The sequence below is a fragment of the Urtica dioica genome, chromosome 5 (assembly GCF_054948205.1).
Source record: "Urtica dioica subsp. dioica isolate 48M chromosome 5, U.dioica_male_clone48M_v1_H2, whole genome shotgun sequence".
Classification (NCBI taxonomy): Eukaryota; Viridiplantae; Streptophyta; class Magnoliopsida; order Rosales; family Urticaceae; genus Urtica; species Urtica dioica.
Window position 1 is genome coordinate 40666236 of NC_142760.1, and position 21225 is coordinate 40687460.

Sequence of the window (21225 nt, forward strand, 5' to 3'; positions counted from 1 at the left end):
TTGTACTTCTAAAAGCTACGTGTCGTTTTTTGTAAATTCTAAAAGCTACATGTCGTTTTTACTCACCGACACTACTATTTTTTTTTTGGAGGTAGGCACTCCTTTACGTTATCGAATAGGAAAAGCAAACTTAATCTCCCTGTCTTTCTGTCTCTCTCTCAAACAGTAAAGTAGGCAAATTTAGAGAGATAAAGAGAGATTTGTCCATGGAAGGTTATCAGAAGAAGAAGAATGGTTTGATATTTATGATTCTTATGTTTGTGTTGATTTCTGGTTCAGAAGGTTGGACTGGTGAGATTCATGGCAGGGTTGTCTGTGATGTCTGTGGAGATTCTTCAGTGGGCCCAGAAGATTATGTTCTTGAAGGTCTCTCTCTCTCTCTCTTTCTCTCTCTCTCTCTCTCTCTCTCTCTCTCTCTCTCTCTCTCTCTTTGGGTCTTTTAAGGAGGTTTTGATGATGGGTTTTTTTAACAGAGGTTCTTTTCTGGGTATGAATGAAATGATAATTGTGAACCATTTGTAAAGTAGTTTGTTGGTTTTTATTTTTTATTTTTTTATTTTTTAATGAGTGAACTGAAAGTGGAATTCAAAAGTTGATAATCAAAGCCTTCGAGTTCTATATACTTTTCATCACTTTATTTCACTCACTCACAGTGATCAACATGAATGTAAAATCACTTATCAAAGTGAATTACATCAAGTCGTTATCTATGTGTAAAATGTGCTATTACTAGTGCTCCCATTAGAAAATGTTATTGAAATTGAAAACCGCCTACGATGATCAATAGGAGTAGAAGAAAGAAAAAAGAAAAAAGAAAAAGAAAAAGAAAAAGAAAAAGAGAGAGAGAAGAGACAAAAAAATCCCTAAATTTTTGCATTGAAATTAAAGTCACCCTTCCATAGTCATTGTAATGTGATTTCAATATCCAGAAAATACTTCTTTTTTATTCTAAAAGACCTAAACCAACGAGTAGGAATGCTAGGTTGACATTATCAACTGAAATTTCAAAAGATTAGCTTCTTCTTCTATCTCTCTCGCTTTTTTTTTTTTTTTTTTTTTTTTTTTTTTTTTTTAATATGTAAGATTAACGTAGATTAACCTTTTTTTTTTCCTTTCAAAATTGCCTATGAATGTATTTTAGTTAACTATAAAAAACAATTTGGTTGATTTTAGCATATAATTTTATTTTAAAATTAACTTACCCTTAGAAGACCTAGTTTAGGTGCCTCTACCCATTCAAGTGATGGATGCAAGGGTAGAGGTTTCCAACCCCAAAAATATTGTAAGCTTAGAAGATTTTCCTCATATTTTGTATTTAACTATCTAGGAAAATTGACCATAATAATACAAATTGTTTGTCATTTATCAAAAATCAACCAAAATCCAAATATTAACACATCTAGTACCAAATCAGTCATGAATTGGGTTGATTTCGTGACACATTAGTCACGAACTGGTTGCCGTTCGCGACTAGTTTGGTACCAGATGTGTCAATATTTGAATGTTCGTTGATTTTTGGTAAGTGACGAACAAATAGTATTATTGTGTCAATTTTTTAAATATGTAATCTAATCATTTGTACAATATTATAGTGATGCAAGAATGAAATTTTAAAAAAAAAACTTATTAACCTTAAATTCCACCTTTAGTTTAGACTAATTTCAAATTTTTTTTTATGGCGGTTCAGGTGCTGAGGTGGCGGTTCTTTGCGTGACGAAATCGGGGGAAGTCCTAAACTACCAAGCGTTCACGGACGCGAGAGGTGTGTATTCTGTGGCGGAGACGATGCCAGAGAGCGAGCGATGGGATGCGTGCCTCGCGCGTCCCATCGCCAGCTTCCACGATCATTGCACCCAACTCGGCGAAGGTGGTGGGGTCAAATTTACGTACAATCGCCCTTCCGGCTACTCCCACTCCGTCAGAGCTTTCGTCTACCGCCACATCACCGCCCCCACCTCCTGCATTTGAGGCCAAACAAAAAAAAAAACATACTCGAATAATTTAAATATTATAAAAAAATAATAGAAAATTACACTCGGAGCTCATAATTATAAGATTTTTTTTTTTGGTTGTTTGCAGTTAATTTTATTTTTATTTTTATTTTAAATTTTATTAGTGAAGGTTTTGGTTAGTTTGTGTGTATATTTGTACTAGGTGTATAGTGATGAGCTTAAGTATGGATTTTGGCTTTGGCAACTTGCTGTATCGAGTAACATTTACAGATAATTTTCGATCTAACGTTGAACCCCGATTAATTGTAATTTTGTTTTATTACTGAAAATGCCTTAAGAGGTCACGTAACGATTTTTTTTTTCTCCCGATAAAATGATTAAGTTAATCTATTAAAATTAAAGTGAAAAACGCTCACACACCCTTTGTATCATTGAAGCTTAATAGCTTTTGTATTATTTAGTTTTGGTTCTCAATCACAAGTGTTTTTATTTTTTATTTTTTAATAATTTTGTAGCTTTTCTTGTAAGCTTGTTTTAGTTTTGAGGGATTGTGAATTCATTAGATTTTCTTTTCTTTCTGTTTTATACCTTGCAATTGCAAGAATATTTCCTACCAAACAAGGCCAAGATTCATCATGCACTAATAAAGTGGGTTAAAAGGCTTAAAATATGTAATTTGACAGTTTATACTCATCTATCTACCACGGAGAAAAATTTAGAACTTGGAATATTCTGTCCCAAAAGGGTAAAAATGGAAAACATTCCGCCAAATAATCAATGTTGGGTCAAATGCTTAGGTGGCAAGATTTGGTAGGACGACATACGTGTTGAAGGCATTTTGTATAATTTTCGCGAAATGACGAAACCGTCAGAAGCGTAACGCTCTAAATTTTGGGAATCGGAGGGGTAAAAGCGTCCTATGTTTAGCGCCCAAAAGAAAGAAAGAAAAAACCGTTGATCGTTGAAAGAAATCGGGCATGAATGCACTATCCGAGAAAGCTTGAAAGGTTAATTTTACGAATAATTTCTCCGAGGAAAGAGATCTTTTTTTTTTGTTTGTTTGTGTGTGTGTGTGGTTGTTTTGAGGTCATAGAAAGATGATACAGTGGCTGAGAAAGCTACGAGATTCGTTCGGAGCTTCGTTTCTCTGGCTCATCTGCTTGATTTACTTCACGCAGGTATGGTTTTCGCTTCTAAAATTTTCGTTTTCAGATCGGATATAATTTCGTTTTTGTGCGTTTCGATCAATGAAACCTCTATGCGAATGCCTTTTTTTTTTTTTTTTTTTTTTTTTTTTTTTTTTTTTCTCGCTGAGCTTGAGATGCGTGAATTTGAATTAACAATGGTCATTTGTGATTCAGAAGTCCGCAGTGATTTTTTTTTTATTTTGGATTATTTTTTCTGTTATTTTTTTCCAGAAATACCTGAAATTTATGGTCGCTTGATTGGATGTTTATTGTCTTAAATTTCATTTGGTGTTTTACCTTCTAGAAAAATATTTGTTTTGTTTAATTTATTTGCTAGCATATACTTTTGTTTGGAGACAGGTTAATTTTTGGCGTGTTGAAATAGACGAGTTTTTAGCTAAATGATAATGGAAACTGGTTTTTGGCTTGGATTATAGTCATAATCACGGCTATGTATTCTAATGCGTGTTATAATTTATACCTTCTGATTTTCAAACTACAGTCTCATTTTCTGATGAATATAATATTTATGTATATGCAGGGTTTCAGATCCTTTGTTTGGACTGCTGTTTCATACCAGCTAAAGGATAAGCTCAAGCTATCTCCTTCGGCTTCGCAATTCGTCTTTTCAGTAGCATTTTTCCCGTGGAGCATCAAACCGTTATATGGGTATGGCTGTCTCATACACTTTTTTATTTTTATTTTTTTATTATTGTTATTTCATTTAAGTGGAATTGAATCATGTTGTAAGCTTGTTAAAATATTTGGATTAGTCATAAGCTTTTCTTTATCAACATGGATGGTGGGATTTAAATTACCTTTGTAATTTGCAAGGTGTGAGATCAAATGAATAAAAAACAGTAGCAAATGAGACCGATGGGATTTTTAGATCAATAACAGAGTGAGCATTAAACCTTTATACGGGTATGATTTGTCCCGTGCAGGTTTTTTTTTTTTTTTTTTTTTTTTTTTTTCGATGCAAAATGATCATTTTTAGAGCCCAGCAATCCTAGCATGTATTTTATTTATTAATTTAATACCTATTCAACCCATATTTAGCTGAATTTTTTTGTGGTGCAATTTCAATAACGTTTGTTTTTTGCTTGCAAAATGGTTGGACTAGTCATAAGCTTTTCTTTATCAATATAGATGGTGAGATTGGAAGTTAGTTCAAATGAATAATAATAATAAAGAAAAATAGTGAATGAGGCTGATAGGATTTTTAGATCGATAACAGAATGGAAAATTCAGCGTGGGTTCCGAATCTGATTATGCAATTCAAAATACACATTTGCAGAATCATTTCGGATTGTATACCAATTAAAGGAAGGAAAAGGATTCCATATTTACTGATCTCAACCGTTCTCGCTCTCGTCCCATGGCTCGTACTAGGCCTGAACGAGATCACGAGAAGTTCCAGTTGGCCTTTGATGTCTCTATTGACACTGCAGAATTTCGGATCAGCCATGGCTGATGTGGTCATCGACGCCATGATTGCCGAGGCAGTAAGATCCGAGCGGTACGTTCCTGACTTTTTTTTATACAAACGTTGCTACATTCGTAAAATGATATGAAAGTACAAGATAATCGGATTGAGAGACTCACAAATCTCCTTAGTGGAATTTCTTCCACACTCATACAATTTATATGCCTTAATCCACCCCAATCCTATCTGTTTATTGATGAGTTGTGGAGCCTAATTCATTGCTGACACTATCTATTTATTTTGTAAGGTTATTTAGTGGAGGATATTTTCGAAATTTCAAGCTTGTTTTTCGTGTTTGTCCAAGTTTTTTATAAACTCTATGGGCACCGATTTTACTTGTAGAGTGAAGAGACAGAATTGTACACAAAAATCCCGATTTTTTTGTTTTTTTTTTACTTTACTGAACTCTGTGGCGACAAAGTGAACGTAGCTCTTGCATTGAGAGTGAACCACTTTAAAATATGCGTGTGTTGTTTGTTCTCCATTTATTTTGATTGTTTTCTAGCCATGTCGGATTTGGGGCTGAACTAATTATATTACAGAGCTTTGACTGTATATTGGTTACTAACACGCACACATTTCCTTGATCAGAGCTTCTTTTGCTGGTGACCTTCAGTCAATGTCTTGGTTTGCCATGGCATTGGGTGGCGTGTTTGGGAGCTTGTCCGGCGGATATGCGTTGACCAATTTAAGCATAAACACAATATTTCTTCTCTTCTCCGTGCTACCGTTTGTTCAGTTGTTCTCGTGTAACTTAGTTGACGAGAATTCTATCGGCAACAGCAAAGTCCAGCCCGGCTCTGCCGACTCGAAAACCTCCAATGGTGTGAACGGGAAAAGTGGTCCCTTAGACGGAGAAAATTTCTCTGAGAAAAAATCCAATCTCGGCATTTCAAGAAGAAAGAAGAGTCAAAAGGACAACAAGGAGAGAGTAGTTTCCGAGAGTAAGATCGGTGGTTCTGACTCGTGGCTTCAATCGCTGAAAGCCGCCACTTATAGCTTGTTCAGCGCTTTCAAAAAACCAATAATCTTCAGGTAAATTACAGAGGGCTCTGATTCATCAGTTTAATTTAGCTTATCGTCTGTAAAGCTGTATTTGTCTGTTTTACTGATATCGTTCCACTTTATTTGTACCATTTTTTCTTCTTCTTGTTGGGAAGCTTAGATCAATGGCCTGGTTTTTCCTGGCACATATAACAGTTCCGAACCTATCGACGGTCATGTTCTATTATCAGACCGAGTTCTTGAAATTGGAAGCGTCGTTCTTGGGGACCACCAGAGTCGTTGGATGGCTCGGTCTAATGGTCGGGACTTTTACCTATAATCGGTACTTGAAGAAAATGAAGCTAAGAAAAATCCTCATGTAAGCAGTTTTTCGGGTTTCATTTGCGCTTCTACACTCACACTTCTGTGCCCTGATTTCTAAAGCAAGAGACTCGTATCGAAATTCTTGCAGGTGGTCTCATATCGGTTTGACATTATTGATGCTCCTCGACGTCGCTCTAGTCCTTCGGTTAAACGTCACCTTTGGAGTATCGGATAAGATTATGGTTCTTTGCGGGTCCGCTCTAAGCGACGCCGTCAATCAATTCAAGTAAGTATCAGCTTTTGAAATTATCTATGGTGTCGCTTTTATAATGTTTTTGTTACTATCATATGGGTGGGAGTATTTCGAATAGTTAGTAGTTAGTTGATGGGTGATTTTAGAATAATTAGTAATACTTCTTCAGTCCATAAATAGAATCCAGATGTAATCATTTTGAGGTGGAAAAATTGATTGGAGAGAAGCTTAGGTTTATCTCGTAATGTTCGAAGTATAACAAGAGTTTATTTATTCGACAAACCAGAAAAATAGAAAATGTTTCCCATTTTACGGGTACTTTACGAATTGTGAAATTATGACCTTTGCAAAAGTCAAAGTTCCAAATGGCTAGACAGTTATAACATTTTTTTTAACGATTTCCATTGGTTGCAGATTTATGCCGTTCTTGATCTTATCGGGGCAGCTATGCCCTCCGGGGATCGAAGGCACTTTGTTTGCCCTTTTCATGTCGGTAAACAACTTGGGAACGACGTTGGGTTCGTTCTCCGGAGCCACTCTGGCTTCTTTTCTAAGCATATCCTCGGGCTCTTTCGACAACCTTCTTTTGGGCATCTCTATACAAGTTTTGTGCACTCTGATCCCGATCACTTTCTTGTATTTGATACCAAAGGAAGCTACGGGGACATCGGCGTAGATAGTGATTGGTACGGATAGAGAATGGAATTAAACTTTAGGACCCTCTTTGACAGAGCTTTTTGTTCTCATTAGATATACAGGGGAAAATGTTGAAGCAGAAAGAAACTAGTTTGAATTTTGAACAATATTTTTACAGGCCTTGAAATTTGTCAGGGTGTAACAGCATTTTGGTTGTCATGTTTGTACAAACTAGTAAAATACAGAAACTAATTTTTTTTTTCTTCTTCTTATATATATATATGAAGAGACAATTGAAAGAGTTAAGCTTGCCTTGTCAATCTTCTAATCTTCCATTAGCTAATTTGCTTGTTTTGAAGAGTGCTATTTGTTGACCATTTTGACAAGAAAAAAAAGCTCGGCCACTTGGCTCCGACCTGTTTCATTAGAGAAATTGCGGGTTTGATAAAACTAAAAGATCGAGCGCAACTATGTATTTTTAGAATCCAAGCTCAACTTGAGCTTAAAGGAACTTTGGCTCGTTTCAGAAGCTCGTTCGAGCTTTTGTCGAGATATCAAGTTCGAACATGTTTAGATCGGAAGACTGCTCATTAGAGCTTAATTTTAGTTAAGAGTTCAAGGTTAATAAACTTGTTGAGATCAAAGATTAACAACTTTAGAGCATGGTCTCAACAAAAACAATTGTACTACTCTGAAAGGTTGACACATTCCCGTTTCAGTATTAAACTAGAGACCTTGCCACGAAGTGAATCTAATCATGGGTAAATAAGTTTGTTTAACATTATAAATCATCACCGGCAACCATTAATTTGGACGTGAATGCCATAAAACCGTTATGGGTCAAAGTGTAACAACATGACAAGATTATGGTCATCGGTGCTAAAGAAAAAAAAAATATAATTATACGGATTTATTATCAAACTGTTTGACGAGTTTGCTTATAAATTTTTTAAATAAACAAATTCACAAGCTCATAAACGAGCATTTTTACGGGTTGTTAACGGGTTCATTGGAGCATTTGATAGTTGATGAGTGATTAGTTTATCGAACAAGCTCAAATTTGACAAATTTAATACTACATAGGATGGGTCGGTGAACGATTAAATTTTTTTTGATCGGAATGGTCAACGAGTTACTGGTCCAAAAATATTTATAGGCAATCAATAAAACCATGTCTCATTGGCCACTAATATATCAATTTCATAATTTAGAAAAATATGAACTTCATTATAATGTGTGTATAATTTATTTAATTCCATTATAATGTGTCCAAAAGACTTGACACCGATGGCCCTAACTCTTTGGGAAGTCTTCTCTTGTGTCTAAAATATAAGATCTTTTTATTGATGTAAGAATGAAATAATTAAAAGAAGAAGAAGAAGATATTAGTGATGTAAGAATGAAATAATTAAAAAACAAATAAATAAAAACCCTTTAAAGCTTAATAGGTCAAAATAATCCATTGAAAAAAAAAAAAAAATCAAAACAAAGAGTTTGGTAAAGGGAATATATCATTTCCATCCCAGTGTTCTTCAAGCCTATCAAAATGATTGTTTATTGTTTAAGCAATCATTAAATTTTATTAATTGCTCAAACACACACATTATTCTAAATTTTTGACATTTTGCTTTTATAATTTTCAAAATGGCAAAAATACACAACTTCAGAGCTTGGTTTAACGGTAAATCCTCAATGCTCATGAACAACAAAAATTGTAAGTCAATTGATCAGCAGCTTAAAATGCTTATCTACATCTCTCTATTTCACCTTTAACAATTGATCGTCTGTGTTTATTTCAGTGTAGAAAAATTATTTATTCTCTAGAAATTCAATCGGTCAAACGAAGAACAAGACCTAGAAATTGAAGATGAGAAGACGACCTGGAATCGGTGGATTACAAACCGCCGCGGCAGCTAGGGTTCGTTTCTTCGTCAACTACATTGAATTCGCTTCATATATATATATATATATATATATATATATATTATTGAAACCTGTGTGTGTTAATTTTGTAGGATCAATATCGATTGCTCGGAGAAAATGTAGCGAAGATCAGGACCGATCTTATGAAGGAACAGCTTACGACTTTTCGCTCTCAGTTGGAAGATTTCGCTCGCAAACACAAGGTACTTTCGATTTTCGTTCTCAATCATTACAATATTATGTCTTTTGATGTGCTATCAGATGTGGAGTATAATTTCCAGTAAATGATGTAAATATAAATGGTTGAAACTTCATAATTTCCTTACTTTCCTATCATCAGTGAGGTGTATATACACAGGTCAGTATAACTATGAGGCATTATAAATATTGTACTGATAAATATTGGCTGGGTAGTTGGTTGATGATTGTGTATTTCGAGATACTCGAACATCTTATATGTTTCGTTGATTCGCAGAACGACATACGTAAGAATCCGGCTTTTAGATCGCAGTTCCACGAGATGTGCACTAAGGTCGGAGTAGATCCTTTGGCCTCGAACAAGGGCTTCTGGGCAGAGCTTTTGGGAATCGGCGACTTCTATTATGAGCTTGGTTTGTCTCTTTTCATTTTATGATATTTCATGAAGTTCTAGTTCGTGTTTGGTGGTATATATTGGGATTAAGTAGTTGTTAAAACCCGGGCTCTCTGGTTAGACAGGTGTGCAAATTGTTGATATTTGTTTGGCGACGAGACCTCTCAACGGAGGCTTGATCAGCTTATCGGAGCTCTGCAATGTGCTTAGGAAGAGGCGAAAGAGTGATCGAGAAGCTGTATCCGAGGATGATTGCCTGCGAGCTATAAGTAAACTGAAGGTATATTTTATGAGACTGTTTGAAACTGCAAAAGCAAAGAGATTTTTTAATACTCTCTCTCTGAACGAATTTGATACCGTCGAAGGGCTTTATATGTAATTTTCTGATGCGTCTATATTCCAGGTTTTGGGCAGTGGTTTCGAAGTGATTTCTGTGGGAAAGAGAAAGCTTGTTCGCTCTGTTCCGACGGAGTTGAACAAAGACCATAATGAAATATTAGAGCTTGCCCAGGTTAACATCTATTATCTATTGGTTACTCTATAAGCTCATGACTACATTGTTCATTTTAAATGGACTAATGTCCCTTTTTTAATTTTAAATTTTATTTTTATTTTAGGCTCAAGGGTTTGTGACCATTGATGAAGTAGAGAGGCGTCTTTCTTGGACAGCCGGTCGAGCCAGCGATGCTTTAGACACTTTGCTAGATGTGAGTTTACAAGAGATTTATGTTCCTATTTCACCTATTTCAGCTTTTCATATATACGAACCGATATATACCCATAACGGGGAAATCGTGGAAGTTCTCTGAACAACGTATATATTGTTGACGTATCACAGGAAGGTCTTGCCATGATCGACGACGGCCATAGGGACGGTAAACGCCGGTACTGGTTCCCCTGCGTTTCTCCTATTGCTTCTTCGGTTGGAGTCGATTCATAACAATGGCATCGAGCAAGATAAATCCCACACATTTTGTAAGCTTCTTTGGCACGTTGTAGCCTATTATACAGTTCGAGTAAAATATGTAATATAATTTTGAAATGGAAAGTGGTTCGCTTTCCTTATTTATTTGAAATCATAACTTGCCCTTGGGTCCATATCGTCGTAAATGCTTTGTTGATGTGCCATAGTTTGTTAGCGAGAACCCAATCTCTATTTGCAGCCTCCGCAAATTCAAAGAAAAAAAAACGAATTTGGAGATGTTTGGATAATCTCCAACACCCCTTTTGCGTTCCAGAGGCTTGTAAAAGGAGATCCTTGAAGAAATTAACACATATCCATTTGGGAGTGAAAACAGGCCAAAAGCAGATGTTCTCTATCCCCTCTAAAATTAATGACTCGTCAAGCTTAACTCAACAAGTGCTTTTTCATCATGATTAGAACAGTCCTACAAGTGTCTGCTAACTTCTTCCACAAAGGCTTGTGATACCGTTCTTAGAGAAGAAATCTGCAAAGACTAACTCACGTGCATTATAAGATCTAAAAAATGTTTAACACTTGCAGAAAACTGAGTTGAAATGATAGCACAGAAACGTTGTACAATAGTATTAACATCAGACATGTTTCTCATTAAGTATATCCAACAATATCGTCTACAATCATCAATCAAGGTTAAGAAAACCTATATTTAGAATGAGAAGTAGTATAATAAGGACTCCCCATACATCACAGTGTATGAGATCAAAGTCATTATTAGACAGTATAATTGTGAGAAACAAACGGTAACCGCCGTTGCTTAGCTAAAGGGCAAACATGACAAGGTATGTTTTTGTTACAAGAAACATATGCAAGCTTATTCTTTAAAAATTCTAAACACTTAAAAGAGAGGCGACCGAATCTGTTGTACCAAATCTGAGCCGAGAGAACATTGATGTCAGCTTTGTGTCCTTCATTCAGCACATACAAGTATGCTAGTCCATCACCCTTGCTAATCATCCTCTTGGACTTGATGTCTTGTATTTCAAAACCAGAATATGAGAAAGAGACAATAACATTTGATTATGAAGTTAAGACAGTTATATAAATCAAATTTAATTTAATTTAAAACCAGGAATATACAGAACATTTTTAAGAACATGAGATGGACTAAGGTGAATGTCTCCACACTTATGAACAAATATTACCATGTGATCAGGCAGGGTGAGAGTGGAATTGTACAAAGATCTTAAACTGTAGAATAAAGACTTATTTGCACAAATTTGGCTTTAAGCGCCAGAATCTAATATCCGTGAATTATTTGAAATGGAAGAATAACATGTACTGTTATTGTATCATTAAGAACCTGAGGTGAAAGAGGCGATGTTGACATCATTTGAAGCATTTGGTCCATTGCTTGTTGTGAGGGAGTTTGACAACATGTGAATCAATTGGTGGACTTGACATCATTTGAAGCATTTGGTCATTATGGTTGCCAACTCCTTCTGCGACATTGGCTTGACTCTTGAACTTCGGTTTGTATCCAGGCGGATAGCCGTGAAGCTTGTAGCACTTGTCGATTGTATGACCAACAATCTTGTAGTGTGCAGATACCGAGGGATCTTTCATGTTGCTGAACTTCAACTACTACAAATTCACATTTCTGGTGAGGAAGGATATTAGGTGCGACTTTTGGGGCATTAGGTGCGACAATCGTCGCACCGGATGCCTCTATTTATTCTAGTGTTCCTTTGATCATCTTTAACAGACATGGCAACTGATCCTGAGAGGTCTTGACCACTGATCGTTTCTGCACCAATTGATCTCTGTCTTTCTTCTTGTGACACCATAGCGAAGACCTTGTTGATTGGAGGTATCTTGGATCTGTCATCAAGATTTTGGCCTCAAACTGTGGTGTAGGTCTCGTTCAGTCCCATTAGGAACTTAATAACGTATTCATTCTAATAGAACTCGAGCAATTCCTTTGATCCACCACATGTACTGGCACAAGCTGGCTTGAAATTGTTCAGATCTTCGTACAACGTCTTCAGTTTGGTGAAGCAGACACGAACCGGCTTCTGATCTTGAATTAGATTCATGATTTTTCGCCGCAGTTGGAACATCTTTGGTCCATTGGATTGCTGGAACCTTTCTTCAAGATCTTTCCAAATTTCTAGTGCAGATTTTCCGTAAAAGACACTCAAAGAAATTTCTTTCACAATCGAGTGGTGGATCCAAGAAATTATTATATTTTTGTTTCTCTTCCACGTAGCGAGGACTATTTAGGTCAGAGCCGTCTGGTTTCGGAATAGAACCGTCGATGAAGCCAAGCTTGTTCTTCACCGATAGCGCAATCTTCATCGAATGGCTATTTAGTTTGTTTTATTAGTTTACGGTTTTGCCCTCTCTATTGTGTTAATAAGTGAGGACTATCATCTTTTCCTTTGCTTAGTCGGTAGTTAATCTATTTAAGTACTGTGCCTTTCTATTGCTTTTGATTCATTAATTCAAATGAATTCAGCGAGGTTTTTCCTTTCTTCTTCGTCTTCTCTTCTTCAAGCCCGGAATTCCGAGATTCAATCCGTGAAAATACGCTCTATTTATAATAATCGAGGAAAGAATAAAGCAAAAGGAATTACATATTTTCCATGTGGCAATACACTTGTCAACAAAAAGAATTAAAGTTGAGTTAGTCAACATTAAGTATCCAAAATCTCCTTCGGAAAAAAAATGCTCATTCATTTATTTCCTTGTTACGCGTAAGATGTGTATACTCTACGTCGCACCAAATATGTGAACAAACATGTAATACTGCTAATCTCCAAATGGCAAACGGTGAAGCCATATATGCGTAATTCGTAATATATCCAAGACTCCAATCCCCTCATAAAAATATCATATATTAATCTATATTAATAAATAAAACACATGAAGAAGCAATAAAATTTCACTGGAGGGGATAGATAATCCCTTACAACAATGATTTAAATATAACTAACAAATCACGTAAAGAATCAATTTTGAATGAACAACATTATACATGGACAATTGTCAACACCTATAATTTTCAATACAGATTTTAAATTTTTAAAAATTCGTTCGGATATTTACATCTCCAACGAACCAAACAAGTATCATACGATCATGAGTTACACATCTCATTATCATTATCGATGAATTTAAGATGTTAATTACATCAAATTACTTAAAATAATATCTCATGATGATCATTCGACCATGTCGCCCCATGATCTCGGACGAACACCGAGCACTAAAAACAAGGCCGTCTCTAAGGCACGAAAGACCTTCCAATCGTCGAGAAAATCATTACAAAGACCACTCACAATGCAATAATTGGTGGCGTGCTTTGGACGGTGGTGGGCCGCGTGTTGCATAGGCGAGATGAGGATGCCGAGCCGCTGGAGCGCCGCAACCATTGGTGGGACCTCGCTCGCGGTGGCGTGGGCCCACGCGTGGAACTGCTGGCTGAAGATGACGAAGCCACCTAGGACTCCCGCGAAAGCGAGGGCCCCGCAATTTCCAACGAGTGCCAAGGGGACGAGAGTGATGAGTCCGGTGGCCCGCGCCGTGGCGTGCATGTTGTTGGCGAATTCGCATTTGGTGATCTTCCGAGGATGGTGGTGGTGGCCCTCGAACCCCTCGATCTGGGGTCCGAACACTGGGGTCGAGGCGTCCCCGTAGTTGTCGATGGCCCAGTGGTAGACCCCGGACCCTAGGTCGGCGAATAGATACCCCGCCAGACAGGCCACCGCGGGCCCCACCCAGCCAGAGGTAGGCCAGGCCACTGCGGACTTGGCCAGAGTGGCCAAGACTGCAGTGCACCCAAACGCCACCCACGCGCGGTGGGGCCACGTGGAGAGTAAGCTCGGGTCTTGTGTCGACCCATCCCGATTGCTTGGCTTAGGATAATGCAACATTGTAAGACTTTCCTTTTGATTGTGTTTTTTTGTTTTCTTTTTATCAATATGCAAGGAAAAACATGGCTAGCAGCTCAGCTTTTTATAAGTATGTATATGCGAAATATATTATATATTATCTTGATAAAAGTGTGACAAAGTCTTAGGATATGATCCACAATGCTCAATCATAGCATACAGACATATATTAGCTTGTTGCTTAACGCAATTAATTGTTTTTTTGTTGATTAATAAGGAGTTGATATTTAGGTTTCCCTTGTGGCCACGATAATATTTCAAATAATTATTTGAAAAAAAAGAAAATGCAGATTGGAGTACTTCTATACTTATTCACGGCATTATTACTGTTTTTCTTTATTAATATTTGTTTCATTCCTATATAGCTAATTGATCGTAAGGGTGACATAAAGTTGCACGAGACAAAGTATGTTTTTTTAATAGGTATTTTTTTTTTCAATCTAAAAATTAGATATTCATAATTAATCTTATACAAATATATAATAAGGCATTTGTTGATTTTTAATGTTACTTATATAAAACGCGTATATGACGAGATTGTGTACAAAATCATCCTTAATTTGTTTATATATTTGTGGATATCAACAAATAAATATATTTTCCTTGTTATAATTTAATAGTCATATAATAGAAAATGCCATTGCAGTTCATCCACCAATACTTCTGTTTGGAAATGTGAACGAATCAGATGTCATGTATACGTGTCTAATTGTGTCCGGTAAGTCTGCACCCAGCTTGATTCCAGCACTCAATTTCAATTTGAGAATTATAAATTAAGTATTTGAATTGGTAAAATAACTTAATTCTAACTCAACATGAATTGTAAGGAATAAAAGTTATGTTGTCTGAATGAACAAGACCTTTAATTTTGGTTATACAGAATAATACTTTACTCACCCGTCAGAAGTATTTTCAATTACTACAATTCCAAAAAAAATAAGAATTACGCACTAAAGTGATTAAGTTTTCTATTCCAAAATTCAAAATCAAATGACAATGAGAATGAGTGAAGTAATTTATGACTTATAAATTTTTTATTAGCTCTCATTTTCCCGATGTAAAAAAACAAATGTACCCTAACCCTGAAGATGTTTTGGGCCAAAAATTATTTTTTCGATGTTTATTGCTAAATTCGTCATCTGTTTTTATTTTTATTTTAATGATGAACTTGTCATAAAATCTATTATTTTGTTACAAATCAAATATTCCTGTTCAATTCCCTCACAACATCGGCTCTCAATACGAATATGTCGGTAAGGGCTTCATAACTAGCTTAAAACGTGCATCATTTTTTATATTTCACTCATGTTTTTAAAATATTTCGGCAGTAACCGTTTCTTTATTCTCCTGACAAAAATACCCTTGTGCTCCAAATTTTATCAACAATTATTGAAATCTGGTCAACAGTTATTGAAATCTAATCAACATTTATTGAAATCTGGTTAACAGTTTTTGAAATCTGTTTAATTTTTTTTTAAATCTGGTTAACAATTATTGAAATCTGGTTCAAAATATTAGTATATCAAAATCCGATTAATAGTTATTGAAATCTGGTTAACATCTATTGAGATCTTGTTAATAGTTATTGAAATTTGGTCAACAGTTATTGAAATCTGATTAACAGTTATTAAGGGCAAAATGGACACATCAAAAGTTAAAATAGTTATTTATGAAGAATAAAAAGTTTAGTGGTTAATATTGAAATATTTTACGAAAATCGGCTTGTAGACTTTTTTCACTACTAATAAAGGAGCAGATGGGATTTTCAGAAGATAAAGGAGAGATTACGTAACTATCTGAAAATAGACATAGAATTCCATAAATAGCTTAAATTTGTAATTATTTCTAAAATATTTCGCTAGCTAAATATCCTGAAAAAGTAATCTTAAGATTATACTTATATCTTCATAAACCTAAAATTTCTTTCTTTCACGAATATTATCTTCCTCTCATCATCGCCTAGCATGAAAAAGAACTTGTTTTTTTAAGTGAACACGAAGACTCAAGTATGGGAATAATAAGAAAATACATACACCAAATGAGGTATTCTCTAAAAGCGAATGAGTAAAGAGATATTATAAGAAAAAGTTTTAAGACAAGGTAACTGGGGTAGTTTCCGCAAAGTTAAAGGCACAGTTGGCCTTTGAACAAGTGGAATTTGCTGTTGAAGTCACAACAACAACGCATTATTTCATTTGTATCACAAATGAGTCTAAATTGCATTCGTGTCTTTTTTTTTTTTTTTGCATATTTGTCACTTATATAATGTTTTAATTACCCTTCTATTTTATATCAAACAAGAATCCATATCCACACCCTAACCCTAATCTCTTATCAAATTCCCTCCCAAACCCTAATCTTTCTAGCTCAAGCTCCGACCATCGTGCCGATCGCCGCTCCGACGAGGCCACCGCCGCCGTAACCCTCGTCGGAGTCGAGGCGCTTCATATTATCGATTTCTTCTTCTAGTCTACTTTTGTTTTGTAAATATTTAACAGTGATTCTACTTTCTTCTTCTAGTCTACTTTTGTTTTGTAAATATTTAACTCTTGTTCTACTTTAAGGGTATTTTGGTCTAATAATAAATAAGAGTGACTTACTTGCAACACGTTTTTTGGTGGTGACATAGATGCAATTTTTTTCATAAGAAGTGACTTTGGTGCAAATCTATCTTTGAACAAAGTAAGAGATAGTTACACGAATACAAAATTTGAAAATGCTAATTCTTTTAATATATCAAATTTTATAAAATTTCAAAAATAGCTCTTTCTCATAAATTTTCTGAAGATTTTGCTCTAGTTTTAAAATAAATCACACCGAAGAAATAGTTGTCAAACCGTAAACTATGAAAAAAAAAGTCAATTGAAACTGTAAATAACAAAGAAAATATTGGAAAATTTATATTTATATTTATAGAATACAAAAGTAAATTAGATATTTAATGCAATCGTTTGAAAATAATTATTTTTTGTGTCCTGATTTTGTATCTATAAACGAGAAATCATGTACGTTCTCACGTCTAGAAACAGACATGACAAGTCGCGTATATTTTATTAGATGAAGATATTCTGATTTTTATTTCTTAATTTATGATGGAAATTTGAATATAGATGGCTTGATTTATTTGATGAATTAAATTTTTCAGATAGGTTCTTCAAAAGGATTTTTGTAAAGAAAAATGATAGTATCAAGAATGTTGATACAAAATGTTTATGTTGCCGAGGGATTAATGTTCCATTCTTGTTTTTGTTGCTACCACATAAATAAGCTTTTCAAAGTTAAAATTGATAAAATCCTAGTTGAGATCATCGATGCGCAAAAAAATAAAAAGAGACTGAATTGACTCGTTATTTTGTCGATTAAAAAAGAGTAGTAAAATAAACTTGAATGTAAGGATTTAATTTTAAAACTCGCATCTCAAAAAGAAAGAAAAGTTTATTTATAAATTTTTACTGTTAATGTTATTTTGTTTATATATATATATATATATATATATATATATATATATAGTAATAAGATAATTTAAAATTGAAATTATTACAAGGGGCCTCGAATTTGGCCTATGAAAGAAGCTCAAACCTGGAGAGCATAAACTTATCCAACAAGTCGAAAAAACCACATTTGATTTTCGACTACATCTTCCATGCATGAAAATTGCTGGTGGAACATGGCATAACCTTCAAGCTCAAAGGAATAATAAGTTGGCCATAATTTAATTTTCTTCTTTTGGTTGGCTTTTGTTGGGGAGAATAAACAAAAATGTTTTTGTTTTTGTTTTGTTTTGACAGTTATATTTAAGGCCCCAAAACAGGTGGAGGGAATCGTTAGATTATGATTTTAGGAAGAAAATAAAAACGTGTTGGATAATTAGGGCAGCCTTTGCGCTACAAGGAAAAAAAAAAACCACTTATGACGACGTTTTAAAGCGTCGCTAAAAAGTGATAAGAAGCGTCGCTGTTGAACTTTAGCGACGCCCGTTCTGGTCGCCGTTTTTTCCATCGCTAATAGTTTTGGTGTCACCGAAACTCAACTTTATATAAAAAAAAATAAAATAATCGTTAGTAGTTTTTCCTCTCTTAATTCATTTTATAAGGGAATATTCAATACAATCAACAACACTAAAAATAAATTATGAAGATGAACGTAATATATTCATATGAATATAAATACACCATGACGTTTCTGAAACATACTAAACAAGTATGCGTCATATTCATAACCAAGGATTTAAATACCGTTACCGTTACCGTTGGGAGGTTCAAAATTTACTGGTAACCGCTGGTATCGTAAAGGAATACCGGGGAAAGCAGGAAAAAAAAGGAAACCGGTACCGTTGAACTTACCGTTACCGTTGAAGAATACCCTCAAATACCGTATTACCGAGAAGAATCCAGAAAAGAAATATACAAAAAACATACAAAATACGTAGGATAAAATTCATAAAATTAAAAATAGTGTACAATGTTTCAATACATTACCAAATATATTACAAACACAACAAAAACTAAGTTCAATGTAAAGTACAAACCAAAATGATAAAGTTCAACACAATCCACCAAATACCATAGTTCAAATTCAACATAAAAGAAATAAAAAGACTACTATGGATAGCGACGGTATGCAGCGGTCATACAGTAATCATACCAACTCATGTAATGAGAATGTGCACGAAAGTACATGTCCAAGTGATAGTCGTACTCATATTGAGTTATAGCAATATAGACATGGAGTGGATGAGATAACCTAGAAATGATCGCACCGTGTCGGGAGCTAGAGTTGTTGGTGGATAGTAGTCCTGGTTGTAACTGGAAGACGCATTCAAATCTAAATCCTATTTTCTAATGTAACAAAAAAATTGAAAAAAATTGGATACAAACTCAAATTAAACACAATAATGAAGTTAAAAATTAAGAATTTGAACTAAATTATAAAAAACTAACGACAAATTTTGTGAAGAACACTAAATATCATCAGATTTTAAGAATTGTCGGTATTTGAGCGGTATTTGATCACTTACCGGTAAGTTTCCATCGAGATGCGTAAAAATTGCCTAAAGACAACCGGAAAGTGGACGGAATTCCCCGGAAACCGGAACGGTTTCCTTGGAATCCAAGAAAAAAACGGAAAGTGAACGGTTTTGTACATACCGGTACCGGGACCGGGACTTTGAAAAAAACGGTTTCCGGACCGGTTTCCGTCCGGTTTCCCCGGAATTTCAAACCATGTTCATAACAATATACAACTGCACACAAGTGATATTGAATGTCGATACATTCAAACTCTGTATTCAACTAAAAAAACAATAATTAAACAATTCGTTATGGATGAGATGAAAGGACAGAACCATCATAATCGTATAAAAAATCAGTTATTTACTCACTTCCATTTATAAGTTGTTGGTTACCACATAGATAAATAATGAAGTAAAATTGATGGAGACGCTTATAAGTTGTTGATATTAAAATCTGGTTAACAATTATTAAAATTTGATTATATATTGAGATCTTGTTAACAGTTATTGAAATATGATTAACAGTAAAATTGACAATTCAAAAATTAAAACGGTTATTTATGAAAAATAAAAAATCAGCGACTAATAATATTAGAAAAAATTAAGAAAAACGACTATCAGAGACTATTTCAACAAAACAATTAATTGTTTCTTTCTCACCAGCTAATCAATTATTTACTCCAACTAATAAAAAATAAACTAAACATACATTTATTACGTACAACCCAATATGCATGACAAATATTGAAGGGAAATGAATTTTTTTTTTTTTTTGAAGAATGGCAATGTCAGTATTTTCGGGAATTCCAAAGCAACACACAGAAAATTCGTTGATTGATAATATATAACGGATGAAATAACAACTTAACATATTCAGCACTCGTATTCATAATCATCACATGATATATTACTATATTTAGCTATTTTTTATTTCTTCTAGGGATATCTTGAGTATGGCAAATCTTTTTTTTTTTTTCATACTACACGTTTATCTCCATTACGTTATTAGAATGGAGGAAATGGTTGCCGCCACAGTTGTTCCCATACTACACGTACGTTGTATTTAGAATATTATCTCCATTACATTATTGTAGGTCGTCGCCATATTTATTGCAAATTAATATAAATATATGTAAATAAAAAGAAAGGTGCTATATATCCTCAAGATCATATATAAATATATAATGCATATTCGAGGACCATTCTGATCACCTCGTGTGTATATATATACACACACGCTTATGAGTTACTTGAATGGTAATAATAATATAACAAAAAAATATGTATTATATATCATATGATTAGTATGTTGAAAATATATAAACCACTAAAAAGGTACTATCCATATATAATATCCATTGGCATAAATAATTATTTTGCTCATATATTGCATATATCGCTTATCGACTGATATCGAAAATATAATTGAAAACAATTCAGTATATTATTTCATATATATGAAATAGAAAGATTGATCTCCATACACAAATCACTGTTCAATGAACAATGATTTTTTTTTTATTAAAAAAAAAGAGATTGGACTCTAGACACGAGTATTACTCATTAGTACCGATTTTTTTTTAATAAGTAAGATAAAAATATCTCTAAAAAATTTTAATTTTTTTTAAACTTAGATATTTCTATACATATCTCAATATCTTTTTCTCTTTCAGACTAAAATATATTAATAATTTCGCTGCAATACATGTGACATACTTCTTGTAATATATATATATATATATATATATATATATATATATATATATATATATATATATATATGGACATTACAAATTAAAAATACATACTGCAAATTCTAAAATAGTAGTTTTGCTAAAAATTCAAGACAATAAATATATCTAACCTAATTTGATTGAATACCCTAATAAATACAATTGAAATATACATTATATATTTTACTTGTTTTCTCTATGCTAATATGTTTTTCCCAAATATTAAACTTAAATGTGTGCAATATAAACACTTTCCCAAATGATGTACTAAA

At 34.1% G+C, this 21225-nt stretch overlaps 3 protein-coding genes and 1 pseudogene across 4 annotated transcripts; 3 read left to right on the forward strand and 1 right to left on the reverse strand.

Moving 5' to 3' along the window:
• Positions 1-93: 93 nt before the first annotated feature.
• LOC149398521 (Pollen Ole e 1 allergen and extensin family protein) lies at positions 94-2131 on the forward strand. The gene is made up of 2 exons (XM_089614002.1): positions 94-366; positions 1688-2131. The coding sequence occupies exons 1-2, from the start codon at positions 207-209 to the stop codon at positions 1966-1968; spliced, it is 441 nt and encodes a 146-aa protein (XP_089470128.1). The 5' UTR covers positions 94-206; the 3' UTR covers positions 1969-2131.
• Positions 2132-2731: 600 nt separating this feature from the next.
• Positions 2732-7082, forward strand: LOC149398522 (Major facilitator superfamily protein). The gene is made up of 7 exons (XM_089615327.1): positions 2732-3130; positions 3681-3808; positions 4437-4658; positions 5217-5660; positions 5791-5988; positions 6082-6219; positions 6601-7082. The coding sequence occupies exons 1-7, from the start codon at positions 3050-3052 to the stop codon at positions 6860-6862; spliced, it is 1473 nt and encodes a 490-aa protein (XP_089471453.1). The 5' UTR covers positions 2732-3049; the 3' UTR covers positions 6863-7082.
• A 1320-nt stretch (positions 7083-8402) lies between these two features.
• On the forward strand, positions 8403-10433 carry VPS22 (EAP30/Vps36 family protein). Of its 2 annotated transcripts, XM_089615356.1 has the most exons (8): positions 8403-8536; positions 8622-8740; positions 8838-8948; positions 9221-9356; positions 9463-9617; positions 9741-9848; positions 9955-10044; positions 10176-10433. In XM_089615356.1, exons 2-8 carry the CDS (start codon positions 8690-8692, stop codon positions 10275-10277), a joined length of 753 nt encoding a protein of 250 aa, XP_089471482.1. In that variant the 5' UTR covers positions 8403-8536; positions 8622-8689; the 3' UTR covers positions 10278-10433. The 2 variants fall into 2 exon arrangements, with proteins under 2 accessions (XP_089471482.1, XP_089471481.1); XM_089615355.1 differs by lacking the exon at positions 8403-8536 and having other exon boundaries at positions 8543-8740.
• A 2827-nt stretch (positions 10434-13260) lies between these two features.
• Positions 13261-14191, reverse strand: LOC149398524 (fatty acid desaturase 4-like 1, chloroplastic pseudogene; annotated as a pseudogene).
• Between the last annotated feature and the right edge of the window lie 7034 nt (positions 14192-21225).

Excerpts from the sequence above, each read along its gene's own strand:
- LOC149398521 (XM_089614002.1), top strand. The coding sequence starts at position 207 with ATGGAAGGTTATCAGAAGAAGAAGAATGGTTTGATATTTATGATTCTT. Across the intron at positions 367-1,687 it reads AGAAGATTATGTTCTTGAAG|GTGCTGAGGTGGCGGTTCTT; the intron begins GTCTCTCTCTCT and ends ATGGCGGTTCAG.
- LOC149398522 (XM_089615327.1), top strand. The coding sequence starts at position 3,050 with ATGATACAGTGGCTGAGAAAGCTACGAGATTCGTTCGGAGCTTCGTTT. Across the intron at positions 3,131-3,680 it reads GCTTGATTTACTTCACGCAG|GGTTTCAGATCCTTTGTTTG; the intron begins GTATGGTTTTCG and ends ATGTATATGCAG. Across the intron at positions 3,809-4,436 it reads AGCATCAAACCGTTATATGG|AATCATTTCGGATTGTATAC; the intron begins GTATGGCTGTCT and ends ACACATTTGCAG.
- VPS22 (XM_089615356.1), top strand. The coding sequence starts at position 8,690 with ATGAGAAGACGACCTGGAATCGGTGGATTACAAACCGCCGCGGCAGCT. Across the intron at positions 9,357-9,462 it reads CGACTTCTATTATGAGCTTG|GTGTGCAAATTGTTGATATT; the intron begins GTTTGTCTCTTT and ends CTGGTTAGACAG. Across the intron at positions 9,618-9,740 it reads GAGCTATAAGTAAACTGAAG|GTTTTGGGCAGTGGTTTCGA; the intron begins GTATATTTTATG and ends TCTATATTCCAG.